General features: G+C 42.8%; 1 protein-coding gene and 1 pseudogene across 2 annotated transcripts in view; both read right to left on the reverse strand.

The window, feature by feature from the left end:
- The window catches only part of LOC145546355 (immunoglobulin kappa light chain-like), a 53268-nt gene that overhangs the window by 14099 nt on the left and 21042 nt on the right, over positions 1-18127 (reverse strand). The window contains exons 1-2 of one of the 2 annotated variants that reach the window (XM_081592947.1): positions 14666-14750; positions 14179-14465 (exon numbers count right to left, since the gene is read on the reverse strand). In XM_081592947.1, the coding sequence (XP_081449073.1) occupies positions 14179-14465; positions 14666-14714 (336 nt within the window). In that variant the 5' untranslated portion in view covers positions 14715-14750. Of the gene's footprint in view, positions 1-14178; positions 14466-14665; positions 14751-18127 lie in introns of those variants that run through there. The other variant, XM_081592946.1, reaches the window with a different exon arrangement.
- On the reverse strand, positions 248-11286 carry LOC145546354 (testis-specific Y-encoded-like protein 5; annotated as a pseudogene).

Consider the following 18127-nt stretch of genomic DNA (forward strand, 5'->3'; position numbering starts at 1 on the left):
CTGAATCATGTGAGTTTAACCTATAAACAGGAGGGGTGAGATCAGGTAACATGTGATACTAACGTAAAAAAAGCAAGAACGTCATGGGGAAGCAAAAGAACATGATCATAAATGCCATATTCTTGTAACTGAACTCCAACAGGAACACAGTGCATAGAGGCCAACACCAAGAGAAGGCAGACAGCCAAACACATAAGGTCAGCCAGGCACAGGGCCAGCAGGAGGTAGGATGGAGACTTGTGCAGGATCAGTTGGACTTGTTTACCCCAGGTTCTGGGGTCTCCATGGGCTGCCTTGCTGGACCTCGCCTGCCCTCCTTTCCTTTCTCTGCACAGGCCCTTTCACTCATAAGGTAGTAGTGTAAGGGACTGGGCCACAACTCCTCCTACTCCTCCTTGATTATCTCCATAATCTTGTCAGACTCAATGGAACTGTGGTTTGAAAACCACCCAAAAGAAGCTCCGGCTGTTGTCAGGTTTCTCCTGGCTAAGGGTCTGGAGATCATCTCAGAAGAGCCACTGGATTGGAATAGAACGAGACACCACCTGACCGGAAAGGCCACACCCATGTTCTTTGATGAGCATCTTATTTTGGAAATAGGGGTTGCACTCGAAGTAGAACTTGATTTTGTAGCCCAATTTTGCGAGGCCAAGCTCTTCCACCTCCAAGCTATTCAAGTAGCTGAGGACCTCTTTATCTTGGTTGTTCAGAAAAGACAAGAGCTGGGAGTGGTTCTGAAAAGCCTGCCCCCAGAAGCCTGGAATATTCTGGATAAGGAGGTTTCTGCGCTTTAAGTGGTGCCGCGGCAACTGCCCAAACTTGCGGGCAAGCTGCAAGTAGACCCTGTCCGCCTGGGTGTTCATGGTCTCCAGCCTCAGCTGGACGTTCTCCAGCGTATCCATGCTGCTTTCTGTCGCTGCGGGCCCTGACCCTGCATTCTCCATCTTCTCTCCCACTGGAACGGAGGCAGGCTCCCCAGTGGTCCTTTTCTTCAGCGTCCCATCTGCTAAGGCTGGAGACCCCCCCCCCCCCACTTCACTACAGGCATCTGGGGCCTTCTTCACAGCGGGGCCGCGCCGATTCCCAACGCGGGGGCCATTTTTCGGCCTTCCCACGGTTCCCATGAAGACAGTGTCGGTCACCAGGTGCTCTGGGAAGGATGTGGCCTTCCCGGGCCGGGCCTGGTCATGGCCTGCCTGCGATTTCCACCGCCTGGGCCAGGAGCGCGAGGCCATGATCTAGGAGGAGCCGGCAGGCACCCTCTTCCCCGGACCTGCGGGGCGGCACGGGTGCAGCGGTCTCCAGGCCACCCCAACCCACACCAGCCTGCACCTGTGCTGCCTTGGTCTTCTCCCCAAGCATCTGGCGCTCTGGAGGGTCCGGGTCGCGTGGGACGTCGTCAGGAGCAACGCGGACTTGGCCTTTGGCGGGGCTTTTGCCAAGGCTTTTGACGCGGGAGGACTTTCTACCCTTACTCGGCCACGCATGTTGGCAGGCAGCCCACTCAACTTCAAAGCCACGCTGAGACCCTGGGGCTCCTGGCGCTGGCTCGCGGTACTTGAATGTTCAGTTTTAAGCCAAGTTTTTCACTCTCCTCTTTCACGTTCATTAAGAGGCTCTTTAGTTCCTCTTCACTTTCTGCCATATGGGTGGTGTCATCTGCATATCTGAGGTTATTGATATTTCTCCCGGCAATCTTGATTCCAGCTTGTGCTTCTTCCAGCCCAGCGTTTCTCATGATGTACTTTGCATATAAGTTAAATAAGCAGGGTGACAATATACAGCCTTGACGTATTCCTTTCCCAATATGGAACCAGTCTGTTGTTCCATGTCTAGTTCTAACTGTTGCTTCTTGGTATGCATACAGGTTTCTTAGAAGGCAGGTAAGGTGGTCTGGTATTCCAGTCTCTTTAAAAAATTTTCACAGTTTGTTGTGATCCACACAGTCAAAGGGTTTAGCGTAGTCAATGAAGGAGAAGTAGATGTTTTTCTGGAATTCCCTTGCTTTTTCTATGATTCAATGAACGATGGCAATTTGATCTCTGTCTGGTTCCTCTTCCTCTTCTAAATCCAGCTTGAACATCTGGAAATTCTCGGTTCATGTATTGTTGAAGCCTAGCTTGGAGCATTTTGAGTATTATTTTGCCCCCATACTTACCCCCACACTAATCAGCATACAGATTCAAAGGCTGTTAGTCTGGCGCTGGGGAAACAAGCACAAGTCACTCACTTCCCTTAATGTGACTGCTTCCCTTAAAGCCCCTCAACCACCAAAGTGCCCTATTTATCTTGGCTGAGACTAGACTTCCAAACCTAAGAGCACACAATAGAAGAGGGCAGAGTGGCAAGAAAACAAACAGCAAACCAAAAGAAAAAAATCAAAAAAGCAACAGATTGAAGCAAGGAATAATTGGAGTTTTATGTTGAATATGATGGACTTGTCTACCACTCTCAAACTCCCCATTGCAAGGACAGAGAAATATAAAAATGAGAATAAATATATTTCAGGAAGCATCACAAAGGAGAAAAAATAATTGAGGGAAAACTGCAAAGATTGCAATTGTGTGATTGAAATGATGGAGAAGCTAGAATCTTCCATTCCTTGGAAAAAATAGGCAGGGATCCTTGAAGCAGCCAGTATTAGTTTTGCCCGCAAAGCCCTCAGAAAAGCACATGCACCTCAGAGCTAAAAGGCATCGATTGGGTGGACTTCCCTGGTGGTCCAGTGGCTAAGACTTTGGGCTCCCAATGCAGGGCACCCAGGTGTGATCCCTTGTCACAGAACTAGATTCCCCATGATGCAAGTAAAGATCCCAGTGAAGACTGAAGATCCCGTACAACTAAGATCTGGTGCAGCCAAAAAATAGAAAATGCATTGGGACTGGAAGTTAGAAGGGGGGCCTTGGAAGGTGAAATAACACTGGGCTACCTACCACTCAGCCTTCAGGTCATGTGAATAGTGATGGCAGTAAAAAGGGATCAACTGACAGGCATCCAAGAGCAATGAGATAAAAGTTTTCCAAGGTACCGGAAGGAAAAAAAAATAGTTAAAAACCTAAACCAGTGTAGCAAAATTCAGGAAAAGGAAATTAAGAAAAAATCAAGAGAAAAATATGACCAACAGAAATGTAAAATAAGATGGGAGGACCAAGTACAAATAGAACAAACTACAATAAATATCAAGTTATTCCAAAACTTGAAAATAAGGCTCCAAAATCACTGCTGATGGTGATTGCAGCCATGAAATTAAAAGACGCTTACTCCTTGGAAGGAAGGTTATGACCAACCTAGATAGCATATTTAAAAGCAGAGACATTACTTTGCCAACAAAAGTCAGTCTAGTCAAGACTATGGTTTTTCCAGTGGTCATGTATGGATGTGAGAGTTGGATGGTGAAGAAAGCTGAGCACCAAAGAATTGATGCTTTTGAAGTGTGGTGTTGGAGAAGACTCTTGAGAGTCCCTTGGACTGCGAGGAGATCCAATCAATCCATCCTAAAGGAGATCAGTCCTGGGTGTTCATTGGAAGGACTGATGTTGAAGCTGAAACTCCAATCCTTTGGCCACCTCATGCGAAGAGTTGACCCATTGGAAAAGACCCTAATGCTGGGTAGGATTGGGGGCAGGAGGAGAAGGGGACGACAGAGGATGAGATGGTTGGATGGCATCACCGACTCGATGGACATGAGTTTGGGTGGACTCCAGGAGTTGGTGATGGACAGAGAGGCCTGGCATGCTGCAATTCATGGGGTCGCAAAGAGTCGGACACGACTGAGTGACTGAACTGAATTGACTCTGAACTGTCTTCTCAAGCAGGCTCTGAATTTTGGGCTTCTCTGTTTGTTACTACTTTGTCCAGTTTTAGCATGAATCCTGCTAAAGTCATTTTAACCAGAATTCCCCATCATGGATCTCCCTACCCCCACCCCTTGATATCTAACTCAGTTTTTTATACTCTATCATCTCCCAGACAGTATGTGAGGACTCTGGCCTGCCTTCAGCAAGACTCTCATCCTATGGGTTCAGCCAGACTCAGAATTACCCCTGCTGTTTCCTCTTAGTAATTTTCCATCTACTGACCCCCACTCCAACCTTCTCAACTTGACTGTAAATTTTCACTAGTCTTTATATTTGAAGCCCAGTCTCCTCCCCTTTTGTATAACCTCATGTTGCACTGTGGTCCCTACACTTACGTTGATGGTCCTGAACAGGATCTTCCTTGTTTGTTTACATTGAGTGGCTTGTGGGAGCCTTGACCAGAGACTGAACTGAGGCCCTGGCAGTGAGAGCACAGAGTCCCAACCACTGGACCACCAGGGAGTTCCCAAGCCTTTTTACCATTCTTTAACAATCATCATACACAATTTTTCTTCAACACTATTTGTCCTTTTCAAGGTCATTTGATTTACTAGGAAAATAAAGTTTGTTTGGCTTGTGTTTATTACTCATTAGGATTTGATTCCAAAAAGGTAGACCTAGAAAAAACTGATATCATGAAAATGATAAATGATTTTTGTATGGGAAGACCATTCTAATACTTAAGGTTTTGTTGCTGTATCTGGGCTTCCCAGGGTGACTCAGATCGTAAAGAATCTGCCTGTAATGCTGGAGACTCAAGTTTGATCCCTGGGTTGGGAAGATCCCCTGGAGAAAGGAATTGGCAACCCATTCCAGTATTATTGCCTGAAAAATTCCATGGACAGAGGAACCTGGCAGGCTATAGTCCATGGGGTCGTATAGTCAGACATGACTGAGTGACTAACACTTTCACTTTCAGGATATTAATCAGTTTTTTATTTTGTTTACCAATCTTATTCCAGCCTTGATAGGCGTGTGTCTGTGTCAACTAAGGAAAGGGTGGGTCTCATGACATCCTCAGCTGACTCTATCTAATCAGAAAGAAGTAATTCCTCAAAAGGAGAGATCAGTTTACTTTTAGGAAGTGCAAGGATGCAGTTAGGAAATGAAATGTCCATTGCTGTCTCTTCTTTGTGTGTTTTGAACCCAAAGCTGGTGAATTAGGATATTTTGACTATATATAAAAGGTACAATTCACCGAGAAGTCTTGTGATGGACTTTTATACTGAGTCACAATGCATTATATATTAAAATATTTTTGTTAGAGACACAATAAGAACTTGAGAAAATGACAGTTACACTAAAGTATGTATATACTTTCCACATACAGAAGTTGGAGTCAACACAATGAAAAACTTGAACCTCTCTCCTCCATATCCATCATTCTATCCTGTGTGGAATCAGAGAACAGACCATAGTGTGTTGTGCTGGCATAAACATGTTAAAGATTATGTTAAAGATTAAGATCCTTTCCAAGTATATTTATGTGAAAAGGGACATTTCCAACTGTAGCTGGGAATATTTCTGGGTTCCCTGGTTAAGAAGCACAAGTTTAAATAGAGTCTTTCTAATCCATATTTATTGTTCAGTCACTCAGTCGTGTCTGACTCTTTGCGATCCCATGGACTATAGCATGCCAATCTTCCCTGTCCATCACAAACTCCCAGAGTTTGCTCAAGCACATGTCCTTAACCATCTCATTCTCTGTCGTCCCCTTCTCCTCCTGCCTGAGGAGCCTTGCGGGCTGCAGTCCTTGGGGTTGTAAAGAGTTGGATACGATTGAGCAACTGAATGCAAAGATACCATCTCATACAGAGGCAATGTTTAGAAATTGAAAAGATTCTTTTCCTTGTGATGATAACTCTTAGGATTTACTTTCTTAACAGCTTTTATATGCAGCATACAGCAGTGTTAATTATCTTTATCAGGTTGTACATTATATCTCTAGGACTTATTTATCTCATAACTGTAAGTTTGTGACTTTTGACCACCTTCATCCAGTTTGCTTTTTGAACATCTACATAACGTGCACATTCTTCATCTCCCAAAATAAATGGAATAATTTGCCCAAGAAGAGGTAGACACTAATTTTAGAAGAAATTTAAGTGTTTGTCAAAAAACTAACTCCTCCAAAAGTACCTAATACGAGATAGTTTTCAAACAATTTCTTTATATAAATTTTTTTTTTCTTGAAACTGATAATTTCCTAGGTCAAGCAGTTACACGTGTATGTAATACTTGTCAACTTATTCTCTGAATTGGCATGACTACGATACTGTGAGTGGACTGGAGTAATCCTCAAAAGAAACCTGGGACTCCTACCGATTAGAAAGCCTCATCTCTATTCCTTTAACCCTAAATCCAGTAATTTCCATGGCCTTTTAAAGTGCAGTGAAGAGAAAGAGTAAATAATATTTAGTCCATCTTGTAATTGGCCCAGCTGGGAGTTTGACGTACCGCAGACAAGGGGTAGTTGCCACAGGTAATGACATGCACCAGGAAGGGTCCACCCAAATGTAAGACACATACACAGGACACATCAACCTAGGGGAAAACCAGGATTGCAAAAATATACACAAAGTGTATATACACAAAGTGACACACAAAGTGTCATTGCCAACTCCATGAAAAAGACAATTTTTCACATCCCTCATTATTTCTTGAATTATACAGGCATCTCAGAGGGCTTGCACTCACCACTGCGCTCTCAGTAACTAACAGGTGTCTGGTATACACTTGGAGTGAAATGAGCAAAGATTGTTCTGCTGTCACATGGTATTTGCTGTTTTCTCCTCTCTTGCTCTGGCACCCTCTGGTGATAACTTTACATACTTTCTGAAGTCCTGAAGGTCCTGTGTGGACCACCATAAACTCTGGAAAATTCTTAATACCAGACCACCTGACCCACCTCTTGAGAAACGTGTATGCAGGTCAGGAAGCAACAGTTAGAATTGGACATGGAGCAACAGACTGGTTCCAAATTGGGAAAGAAGTATGTCAAGGCTGTATATTCTCACCCTGCTTATTTAATTTATATGCAGAGTACATCATGAGAAACACTGGGCTGGATGAAGCACAAGCTGGAATCAAGATTGCCAGAGAAATATCAATAACCTCAGACACAGAGATGACACCACCCATGTGGCAGAAAGTGAAGAAGAACTAAAGAGCCTCATGATGAAGGTGAAAGAGGAGAGTGAAAAAGTTGGCTTAAAGCTCAACATTCAGAAAACTAAGATCATGGCATCTGATCCCATTACTTCTTGGCAAATAGATGGATGAACAGTGGAAACAGTGACAAACTTTATTTTGGGGGGCTCCAAAATCACTGCAGATGGTGACTGCAGCCATGAAATTAAAAGACACTTACTCCTTGAAAGAAAAGTTATGACCAACCTAGACAGCATATTAAAAAGCAGAGACATTACTTTGCCAACAAAGTTCCATCTAGTCAAGCTATGGTTTTTCCAGTGGTCATGTATGAATGTGAGAGTTGGACTATAAAGAAAGCTGAGCGCTGAAGAATTGATGTTTTTGAACTGTGATGTTGGAGAAGACTCTTGGGAGTCCCTTGGACTGCAAAGAGATCCAACCAGTCCATCCTAAAGGAAATCAGTCCTGAATATTCAATGTGAGGACTCATGCTGAAGCTGAAACTCCAATACTTTGGCCACCTGATGCGAAGGACTGACTCATTGGAAAAGACCCTGATGCTGGGAAGGATAGAAGACAGGAGGAAAAGGGGACGACAGAGGATGAGATGGTTGGATGGCATCACTGACTCGATGGACATGAGTTTGAGCAAGCTCCGGGAGTTGACTATGGACAGGGAAGCCTGGTGTGCTGTAGTCCATGAGGTCACAAAGCACTGGACATGACTGAGTGACTGAACTGATTACACATATTTATGCTAGATTTTCCTTGTGTTCTACATATTACTCCTCATGCTTTCTATCCTGTCTTTCCCCAGACCAAATGCCAATTTATACCCTTGCACCTATTAGCACTATGTTCCTTAAACTGCATGTTGCATCATCTTATCACAAAATCTTTTCAAGATCCTAAGAGAGTCTTGGACTAAGGACATTAGAACCCAAGTATGATGAGGAAGCAGTCACATAGGAAGATGAAGGTGGAAGACCCACGTGGAATATGGAGTCCATAATATGATTGGGCATCTTAGAATCTTGCCTGGGAGACTCCATGGACAGAGGAGCCTGGTGGGCTACTTTCCATGGGGTTGCAAAGAGTTGGACACAACTGAGAGACTGAGCACGTAAATTAATTTATGTTTTCAGGCTTTCTTCAGTTGGTTTGAAAAAATACAGCTGATATCAAGAAAATTTTACATTTAGGAATTTCTGCTGAATGGTATTGAGAAATCACAGTTTTAATTTGGTTGCCGAGCCTCTCATAGACCTCACATTTCCTGGAGTAGTGATATTTTTGTCTCCTTCTTTTCATTGTTCATTATTTGTCTTCACAGCTCACTGCACAGGTACTTTTGATGTCAGGCTCTGATGCTTTGCTTAGGTCCTGGAGCTCTAGGCAGGATGCTCAGGGCTCTATTAAAGGAGTTTCCTGAAGATGGAGCCTGAGTGTGTCAGATGAGTGAGCAGCAGCAAGATAATGCCACAGCCATAACTCCTTATCTTCCTGGCCCTCTGGGTCTCAGGTGAGAGATTTAGGGAAGAAGTATCTTTATAAAACTAAAAGATGATTTTACCATGCAAAATGAGTAAATCATTTTACTTAAACGGTGTAATTAGTTATGATAAGGGGCAAATCCTACATTTTTTATATATATGCTTTAATATATGAATGATGCAATGTATGATCACAATTCAATCGTGATTGCAGGTGTCTCTGGGGACATCATGATGACCCAATCTCGAAGTTCCTTGGCTGTGTCTGCAGGAGAGGGAGATCACCATCAACTGCAGGTCCAGCCAGAATCTTCCATACTTCAACCAGAAAACCTAGTTTGCCTGGTGCCAGCAGAAACTGTGGGCTTCCCCAGTGGTGCAGTGGTAAAGAATACGCCTGCCATGCAGGAGCTTCAGGAGAATGTGGGTTTGATCTCTGGTCAGGAAGATCTCCTGGAGTCAGATTAACAGACTTTTTCCCCCCATCTTCTTCCTTTACAACCACTAGTACCTTGAGTAACTTAAGCTCTAAGTACTTCTAAGTAGCTCTAAGCACTAATGATTTTTCATCATTAGATGGGTTATTATGAGATAATTGCTATAGGTGAATAAGTCGTTGCTACAATATTCAACACTTAGTAAACCTCTAAGACTTCATTGATCATGGAGGAAGGCTTTCTTATCTCCCCTTGCTATTCTTTGGAATTCTGTATTCAAATGGGTGTAGCTTTCCTTTTCTCCTTTGCCTTTCGCTTCTCTTCTTTTCACAGCTATTTGTAAGGCCTCCTCAGACAATCTTTTTGCTTTTTTTTCTTGGAGATGGTTTTGATCCCTGCCTCCTATACAATGTCAAAAACCTCCATCCGTAGTTCTTCAGGCACTCTGTCTATCAGATCTAATTACTTGAATCTAATTGTCACTTCTACTGTATAATCGTAAGGGATTTGATTTAGGTCATACCTGAATGGTTTAGTGATTTTCCGTACTTTCTTCAATTTAAGTCTGAATTTGGCAATAAGGAGTTCATGATCTGAGCCACAGTCAGCTCCCAGTCTTGTTTTTGCTGACTGTATAGAGCTTCTCCATCTTTGGCTGCAAGGAATGTAATCGATCTGATTTTGGTATTGACCATCCAGTGATGTCCATGTGTAGAGTTTTCTCTTGTGTTGTTGGAAGAGGGTGTTTGCTATGACCAGTGCCTTCTCTTGGCAAAATTCTTAGCCTTTGCCCTGTTTCATTCTGTACTCTAAGGCCAAATTTGCCTGTTATTCCAGGTGTTTCTTGACTTCCTACTTTTGCATTCCAGTCCCCTATAATGAAAAGGACATCTTTTGTGGGTGTTAGTTCTAGAAGATTTTGTAGGTCTTCATAGAACCATTCAACTTCAGCTTCTTCAGCATTACTGGTTGGGGCATAGACTTGCATTACTGTGATACTGAATGGTTTGTCTTGGAAACGAACAGAGATCATTCTGTCATTTTTGAGATTGCATCCAAGTACTGCATTTTGGACTCTTTTGGTGACTATGATGGCTACGCCATTTCTTCTAAGGGATTCTTGCCCACTGCTGCTGCTGCTGCTAAGTCGTGTCAGTCGTGTCCGACTCTGCGCGACCCCATACACGGCAGCCCAACAGGCTCCTCTGTCCATGGAATTTTCCAGGCAAGAGTACTTGAGTGGGTTGCCATTGCCTTCTCCGATGCATGAAAGTGAAAAGTGAAAGTGAAGTCACCCAGTCGTGTCCGACTCTTAGCGACCCCATGGACTGCGGCCCACCGGGCTCCTCCATCCATGGGATTTTCCAGGCAAGAGTAATGGAGTGGGTTGCCATTGCCTTCTCTGATTCTTGCCCACAGTAGTAGATATAATGATTACCTGAGTTAAATTCACCCATTCCAGTCCATTTTAGTTCACCGATTCCTAAAATGTCGACGTTCACTCTTGCCATCTCCTGTTTGACCACTTCCAATTTGCTTTGATTCCTGGACATAACATTCCAGGTTCCTATGCAATATTGCTCTTTACAGCATCGGACTTTACTTCCATCACCAGTCATATCCACAACTGGGTATTGTTTTTGCATTGGCTCCATCCCTTCATTCTTTCTGGAGTTATTTCTCCACTGATCTCCAATAGCATATTGGGCACCTACTGACCTGGGGAGTTCATCTTTCAGTGTCCTATCTTTTTGCCTTTTCATACCATTCATGGGGTTCTCAAGGCAAGAATACTGAAGTGGTTTGCCATTCCTTTCTCCAGTGGATCACGTTTTGTCAGAACTCACCACCATGACCCATCCATCTTGGGTGGCCCTACACAGCATGGCTCATAGTTTTTCATTGAGTTAGACAAGGCTGTGGTCGATGTGATCAGATTGGTTAGTCTTCTGTGATTGTGGTTTTCAGTCTGTCTGCCCTCTGATGAAGAAAGATAAGAGGCTTATGGAAGCTTCCTGATGAAGAAAAGGAAAGATATACCCATTTGAATGCAGAGTTCCAAAGAATAGTAAGCAGAGATAAGAAAGCCTTTCTCAGTGATCAATGCAAAGAAATAGAGAAAAACAATAGAATGGGAAAGACTAGAGATCTCTTCAAGAAAATTAGAGATACCAAGGGAACATTTCATTCAAAGATGGGCTCAATAAAGGACAGAAATGGTATGGACCTAACAGAAGCAGAAGATATTAAGAAGAAGTAGCAAGAATACATGGAAGAACTATACAAAAGAGATCTTCATGACCCAGATAATCACGATGGTATGATCACTTACCTAGAGCCAGACATCCTGGAATGCGAAGTCAAGTGGGCCTTAGGAAGCATCACTACGAACAAAGCTAATGGAGGTGATGGAATTCCAGTTGAGCTATTTCAAATCCTAAAAGATGATGCTGTGAAAGTGCTGCACTAAATATGCCAACAAATTTGGAAAACTCAACAGTGGTCACAAGACTGGAAATGGTCAGTTTTCATTCCAGTCCCAAAGAAAGGCAATGCCTAAGAATGCTCAAACTACTGCACAACTACACTCATCTCACACACTAGCAAAGTAATGCTCAAAATTCTCCAAGCCAGGCTTTAACAATACGTGAACCGTAAATTTTCAGATATTCAAGCTGGATTTAGAAAAGGCAGAGGAACCAGAGGTCAATTGCCAACATTCATTGGATCATCGAAAAAGCAAGCGAGTTCTAGAAAAACATCTATTTCTACTTTATTGACTATGCCAAAGCCTTTGACTGTGTGGATCACCACAAACTGTGGAAAATTCTTCAAGAGATGAGAATACCAGACCATCTGAACTGCCTCTTGAGAAATCTGTGTGCAGGTCCGGAAGCAACAGTTAGAACTAGATATATAACAACAGACTGGTTCCAAATAGGGAAAGAAGTACGTCAAGGCTGTATATTGCCACCCTGCTTATTTAACTTATATGCAGAGCACATCATGAGAAACGCTGGGCTGGATGAAGCACAAGCTGGAATCAAGATTGCTGGGAGAAAGATCAGTAACCTCAGACATGCAGATGACACCATGCTTATGGCAGAAAGTGAAGAAGAACTAAAGAACCTCTTGATGAAAGTGAAACAGGAGAGTGAAAAAGTTGGCTTAACACTCAACATTCAAAAAACTAAGATCATGGCATCTAGATGGGGAAATAGATGGGGAAACAATGGAAACAGTGACAGACTTTATTTTCTTGGGCTCCAAAATCACTGTAGATGGTGACTGCAGCCATGAAATTAAAAGACACTTGCTCCTAGGAAGAAAAGTTATGACCAACCTTGACAGCATATTAAAAAACAGAGACAGTACTTTGCCAACAAAGTTGGTCTAGTCAAAGCTGTGGTTTTACTAGTAGTCAAGTATGGATGTGAGAGTTGAACTATAAAGAAAGCTAAGCACCAAAGAATCGATGCTTTTGAACTGTGGTGTTGGAGAAGACTCTTGAGAGTCCCTTGGATTGCAAGGAGATCCAACCAGTCCATCCTAAAGGAAATCAGTCCTGATTATTCAATGGAAGAACTGATGCTGAAACTGAAACTCCAATACTTTAGCCACCTGATGTGAAGAACTGACTCATTTGAAAAGATCCTGAGGCTGGGAAAGATTGAAGGAGGGAGGAGAAGGGGATGACAGAGGATGAGATGGTTGGATGGCATCACCAACTCAAAGGACATGAATCTGAGTAAACTCCAGGAGTTGGTGATGGACAGGGAGGCCTGGCGTGCTGCAGTCCTTGGGGTTGCAAAGAGTTGGATACAACTGAGCGACTGAACGGACTGAAGACTTCAATAAATAGCAATTGGCCACGTAGTTATTGTTTGTATTTATTATTGTTAGTAGTAGTAGTAGTAGTAGTAGTAGTAGTAGTAGTAGTAATATCAGTAGTAGAAATAGTCCTATTTCCTTGAATTTGCAATAGTAACAGTGGTAGAAATGGTCATATTCCTTGAATGTGGGTTCTTTTTGTTGATCTAGTTTTCTGTCTTTAAAAATACTTCTCAGAGTGCTTTTCAGAGAAGAGATTCAAAGACTGTGCCATGATCGAACTCTGCTTAATGTTATGTGGCAGCCTAGATGGGAGGGGAGTTTGGGGGAGAATGGATACGTGTATGTGTATGGCTGAGTTTCTTCACTGTCCACCTGAAACTATCACAACACTATTAATTGGTTATTCCCCAATATAAAATGGAGAAGGCAATGGCTCCCCACTCCAATACTCTTGCCTGGAAAATCCCATGGACGGAGGAGCCTGGTAGGCTACAGTCCATGGAGTCGAGAAGAGTCAGACACGACTGAGCGACTTCACTTTCACTTTTCACTTGCATGCATTGGAGAAGGCAATGGCAACCCACTCCAGTGTTCTTGCCTGGAGAATCATAGGGACAGAAGAGCCTGTTGGGCTGCCATCTATGGGGTTGCACAGAGTCGGACATGACTGACACGACTTAGCAGCAGCAGCAGCAGGAATACAAAATAAAAACTTAAAAAAATTAGTTACAAGGATATATTGTGCAACACAGGGAAAATAGCCAATATTTTATAATAACTAGAAATGAATATAGGGCTTCCCTGGTGGTTCACACTGTAAAGAATCTGCCTGCAAAGCAGGAGACTTGGGTTTCAATGTCTGTGTCTGGAACACCCATGGAGAAGGGCATGAAAACCCACTCCTATATTCTTGCCTGGAGAATTTCAGGGACAGAGGAGCCTGGCGGGCTACAGTTCATGGGGTCACAAAGAATCAGACATGACTGAGAGACTTTCACATAAATGAATATAACTTTAAAAAATTGTGAATCTTTGTTGTACAACTGAAACACATATTACACAACTATACTTTAATAAAAGATAATAATAATAAACTTTTTACACACTGTGAAAAGATCGTGTTGTGGACAAACTCCTCTGCAGGCCTGAAATGGAAATCTCTTTTTAGACTAAATTAAATAGAGGTTGGAGGGTTTTGTGTTGTCCAGAAAGGAAGCTTTCAAAGGACTGAAGTCTCTCACAAGGATTATCCTTGTACCCTGCAAACCCTTCCTCAAAGTAAACCCTGCAGCTCTGAACAGATCACACAGCACAGTGCAGCTGCTGTAACCACCAACCCTCAGCACATAACTGGCCTGGGAGGACAGTTTATGTTTGGGGCTGTAACACTGTGGGAGGAAATACGTAATCTTGCTGGCAGTAATACATGGCAGCATCATCAGCCTCTACCTGGCTGATTGTGAAAACAAATTCTGTATCAGATTGAGTCGCAGTGAACCTCTCTGGGACACCATTATAACGGTTATCAGCATCATAGATGAGAATCACAGGAGCCTGGCCAGGTTTCTGCTTATACCAGCTTAAGTAATCACTAATGCTCTGATTGGCCCTGCAAGTGATAGAGATCCTCTCTCCTAGGGGCACAGAGATGTAGGCTGGAGTCTGGTAGAACACAGCTTCCCCACTGGCAGCTGAGAATGAAGCAAAACACAAAGTCACCATGGTTGACAAATCCCATGCCACTTGCCTCCCAGCAGAGTTTAGCTGCACTGGGGTCTCCAGGAAGGGATTGGGGGTCAGAGATCCACAGAGACCCTGGGCAGGATTTCCCAGTTAGCAGGGAAGAATTCCCATTGTCTCCAGGGGGTATTCCCTGCATTCCCCTTCTCACCTGGGAACCAGAAGAACAGAAGGCAGGAGAGTTGAGTCAGGACACCCATGTTTCATCCAGGTCCTGCCTGAGGTTCTTTTTTCTTGCCCAGAATCACTTAGCAGCCTATTTATGAGGATTTTGAAGAGCAGAAATGGACTCTGAAGAAAGCATGCAAATCACGAGGGGTTAAACAGTTCTGTCCTTGCAGGTGCAGAGCCAGTGCTGCTGTGGGGCTCAGGGCCTCTTGGGTGCTCACATCATGGATCCACATGCAGTCCCAGGGGGTTTCTCTCTGGTATTTGTAAGATAAAATCATCTCTACATTTTGTGGTACTTATCTATACTCAGGGTCTAAAATCTAATTACAATAGGAAGGTCTTCTAAAAATTTAGAAAGAAAAATAGTTATATAGATCTCTAAGACTTAAACTTTAATTTGAACCTATTGTGTATTATATGGAGCTATCAAGCTCTCGAGATGGGTGTGAAATATTGGTTCTAACTTGATAGATCCTTTTTAATCTTTTCTGCATTTCTCTAACACTTGCCTCATGATTTACAATAAGGAGAAAATACTGCTGTGACTTTTGCGTTTGTTCCAGTAAAGTTTCTTCAGGCTTTTAATGCAGGGCCTTTGTAACATGTCACGCTTAGAAGCCTATTCCCTAGGGCTGTATTTTAAAATGGAGCATTTTATCTGTTTACGGGCCAAGATATTAATTAATTTAGAGCAGCAGTCCCCAAGCTTTTTGGCACCAGGGACTGGTTTCATGGAGGAAAATTTTTCCATGTACAGGAGAGGGGGAATAGTTTGGGGATGACTCAAGCATAGTAGGGTTTGCGCTCTTATGAGAATCTAATGCGGTGGCTGATCTGACAGGAGAAGGACCTCAGGCAGTAAGGTGAGGAATGAGAAGCAGTTGTAAACATAGATGAGGCTTTGCTCACTTGCCCGCCCCCGCTACTTCCTGCTGTGTGGCCCAGTTCCTAATAGGCCTCGGACTGGTAGCATTCCACGGCCTGGGGCTTGGGGACCCCAACTATAGAGTATCATGACCAGATAGTTTAATGACAATAGCTAGAATAATGAATTAAAATAGAATAAAATGGAATAGAATGGAAAACAAGTATGTGATACGGTCTTATGGTAAGTCTGTTTTGTGGATTTTTAAAGTATGTATTATACCTATGTTGTGTATGTGTGTGTGCTGTGCTGTGCTTCGTCGCTCAGTTGTGTCCAACTCTTTGCAACCCCATGGACTGTAGCCTGCCAGGCTCCTCTGTCCATGGGGATTCTCCAGACAAGAAGACTGGAGTGGGCTATCATGCCCTACTCCAGGGGATCTTCCCAACCCAGGTATCAAACCCAGGTCTCCCGCACTGCAGGTGGATTCTTTACCATCTGAGCCACCAGAGAAGCCCATATGTGTGTGTGTGACTGTGATCTAAAAACTTGAGGGGCACTGGCTTAAGGATGCCTACTTTACCCAGTGTAGATGTCTTGCCTCTCTAAGAAAGCATTAGAGACCCTGACAATGTGGAGATGTATGCGCAAATCAGTCTCTGGGAGGTGAATGGGCATCTTGCTTGGTTTTCTCCTAGCTAATTGATAGAAGGAAACAGCTTTCATCCCCACTAGTATTGATCTTCAAGTTTTCTCCACAAAACATCATGGACTTTAGTTACTTTAGTTGTCTGTCATGTTCTATCACTTGGTTAACTGTTTAAGAATTTTAGAGCCAAGTATTAGAAACTGTCTTTCTCCAGTATCGAGAGAATTCAAGTTTACAAAGCATTCAAGTGACTCGGGTCAAAAGAAATTTATCTGGCTAGAAAAATCTCGTTCTTCTAACTAAAGATCTTATAGTCCTATTTAAGGCAAAAGACAAGAAAACAGAATTTCATGCCTCAGACAGTGAATGTGAAATATGCGGTAACCAGTTGTTATAGACTGGTGAATATCACATTTTGAATATATATACCAGATTAATCAAAAGGATTTCTTAAGAGAAAAATTTCCTTGGGATAATAGGAGAGAGTGAACAAGGAATATTTTCATATTGCTATACATTTTTTTCTGAACGGTTATAAATTCTTCTCATATCAACTTTTTCTCATCATGTATTTGGCTGGCCATAGTCTTGAATCTACAGTTTAAAAGGAAATTCTGTATGTTATAATGAGAACAAATCTACTTTTTTAATGTCTCAGTGTTCTGTACCTATGACTGACATTTTCCTGGGCTTTCATCAAAGATGATCACTGTGTGTGGATGGGCCTGGAGTCTGTCATACAGAGTGAAGTAAGTCAGAAAGAAAAAGACAAATGTCATATATCAATGCATGTACATGGAGTCTAGAAAAACAGTACTGGTGAACCTATTTGCAGGACAGGAATAGAGACAGAGATGTAGAGAATGGACATGTGGGCACAGGGCCAAAGAAGGGGAGTGTGAGATGAATTGAGAGTAGCCCTGACATATATACACTACCATGTGTGAAATAGACAGCCAGTGGGAAGTTGCTGTGCAGCATAGGGAGCCCAGCTCAATGTTCTGTGATGACCTAGAGGGGTGGGATATGGGGTAGAGGGGAGGGTGGTCCACGAGGGAGGGTATATATGTGTATGTATATATATAGCTGACTCACTGGAAAAGACCCTGATGCTGGGAAAGATTGAAGGCGGGAGGAGAAAGGGATGACAGAGGATGAGCTGGTTGGATGGCATCACTGACTCTATGGACATGAATTTGAGCAAGCTCCGGGAATTGGTGATGGACAGGGAAGCCCAGTGTGCTGCAGTCTGTGGGGTCTCAAAGAGTCGGACACGACTGAGCGACTGAACTTATAACTGACTCACTTCATTGTACAGCAGAAGCCAACAAAACACTGTAAAGCAATTGTACTCCAATTTTTAAAAAAGTGAAAAAATATATGGTCACTGTAGAAAACGGTGCTGGATCAGAACCCCTCAGGGGTATTAATTTTAAACATTCTGCCTCTGGAGCTATGAGAGAATAAATTTGTGTTGTTTTAGGTCTCTAAGTTTGTGAAACTTGGTTATGGCAGGCCTGGGAAACTAATCACTCACTGCCCAATATGGAAACTTCTATAGTGAAAAAGTAAGAGTGGAAATTAAGCTGTATTTTATTCTGTTGTAAATCAATTCTTTTTTTTTTTTTAATTAATTTGGTTGCTTTTTTTTTATTTTTTATTTTATTTTTATTTTTATTTTTATTTTTTATAAATTTATTTATTTTAGTTGGGGGCTAATTACTTTACAATATTGTAATAGTTTTTGCCATACATTGACATGAATCAGCCATGGGTTTACATGTGTTCCCCTTCCTGGACCCCCCACCCACCTCCCTCCCCATCCCATCCTTCTGGATCATCCCATTGCCCCGGCCCTGAGCCCTTGTCACATGCATCGAACATGGAATGGTGTTCTGTTTCACATATGATGATATACATGTTTCAAT

Source organism: Giraffa tippelskirchi, chromosome 4, assembly GCF_054371585.1.
Source record: "Giraffa tippelskirchi isolate mGirTip1 chromosome 4, T2T-mGirTip1v1.2.pri, whole genome shotgun sequence".
NCBI lineage: Eukaryota > Metazoa > Chordata > Mammalia > Artiodactyla > Giraffidae > Giraffa > Giraffa tippelskirchi.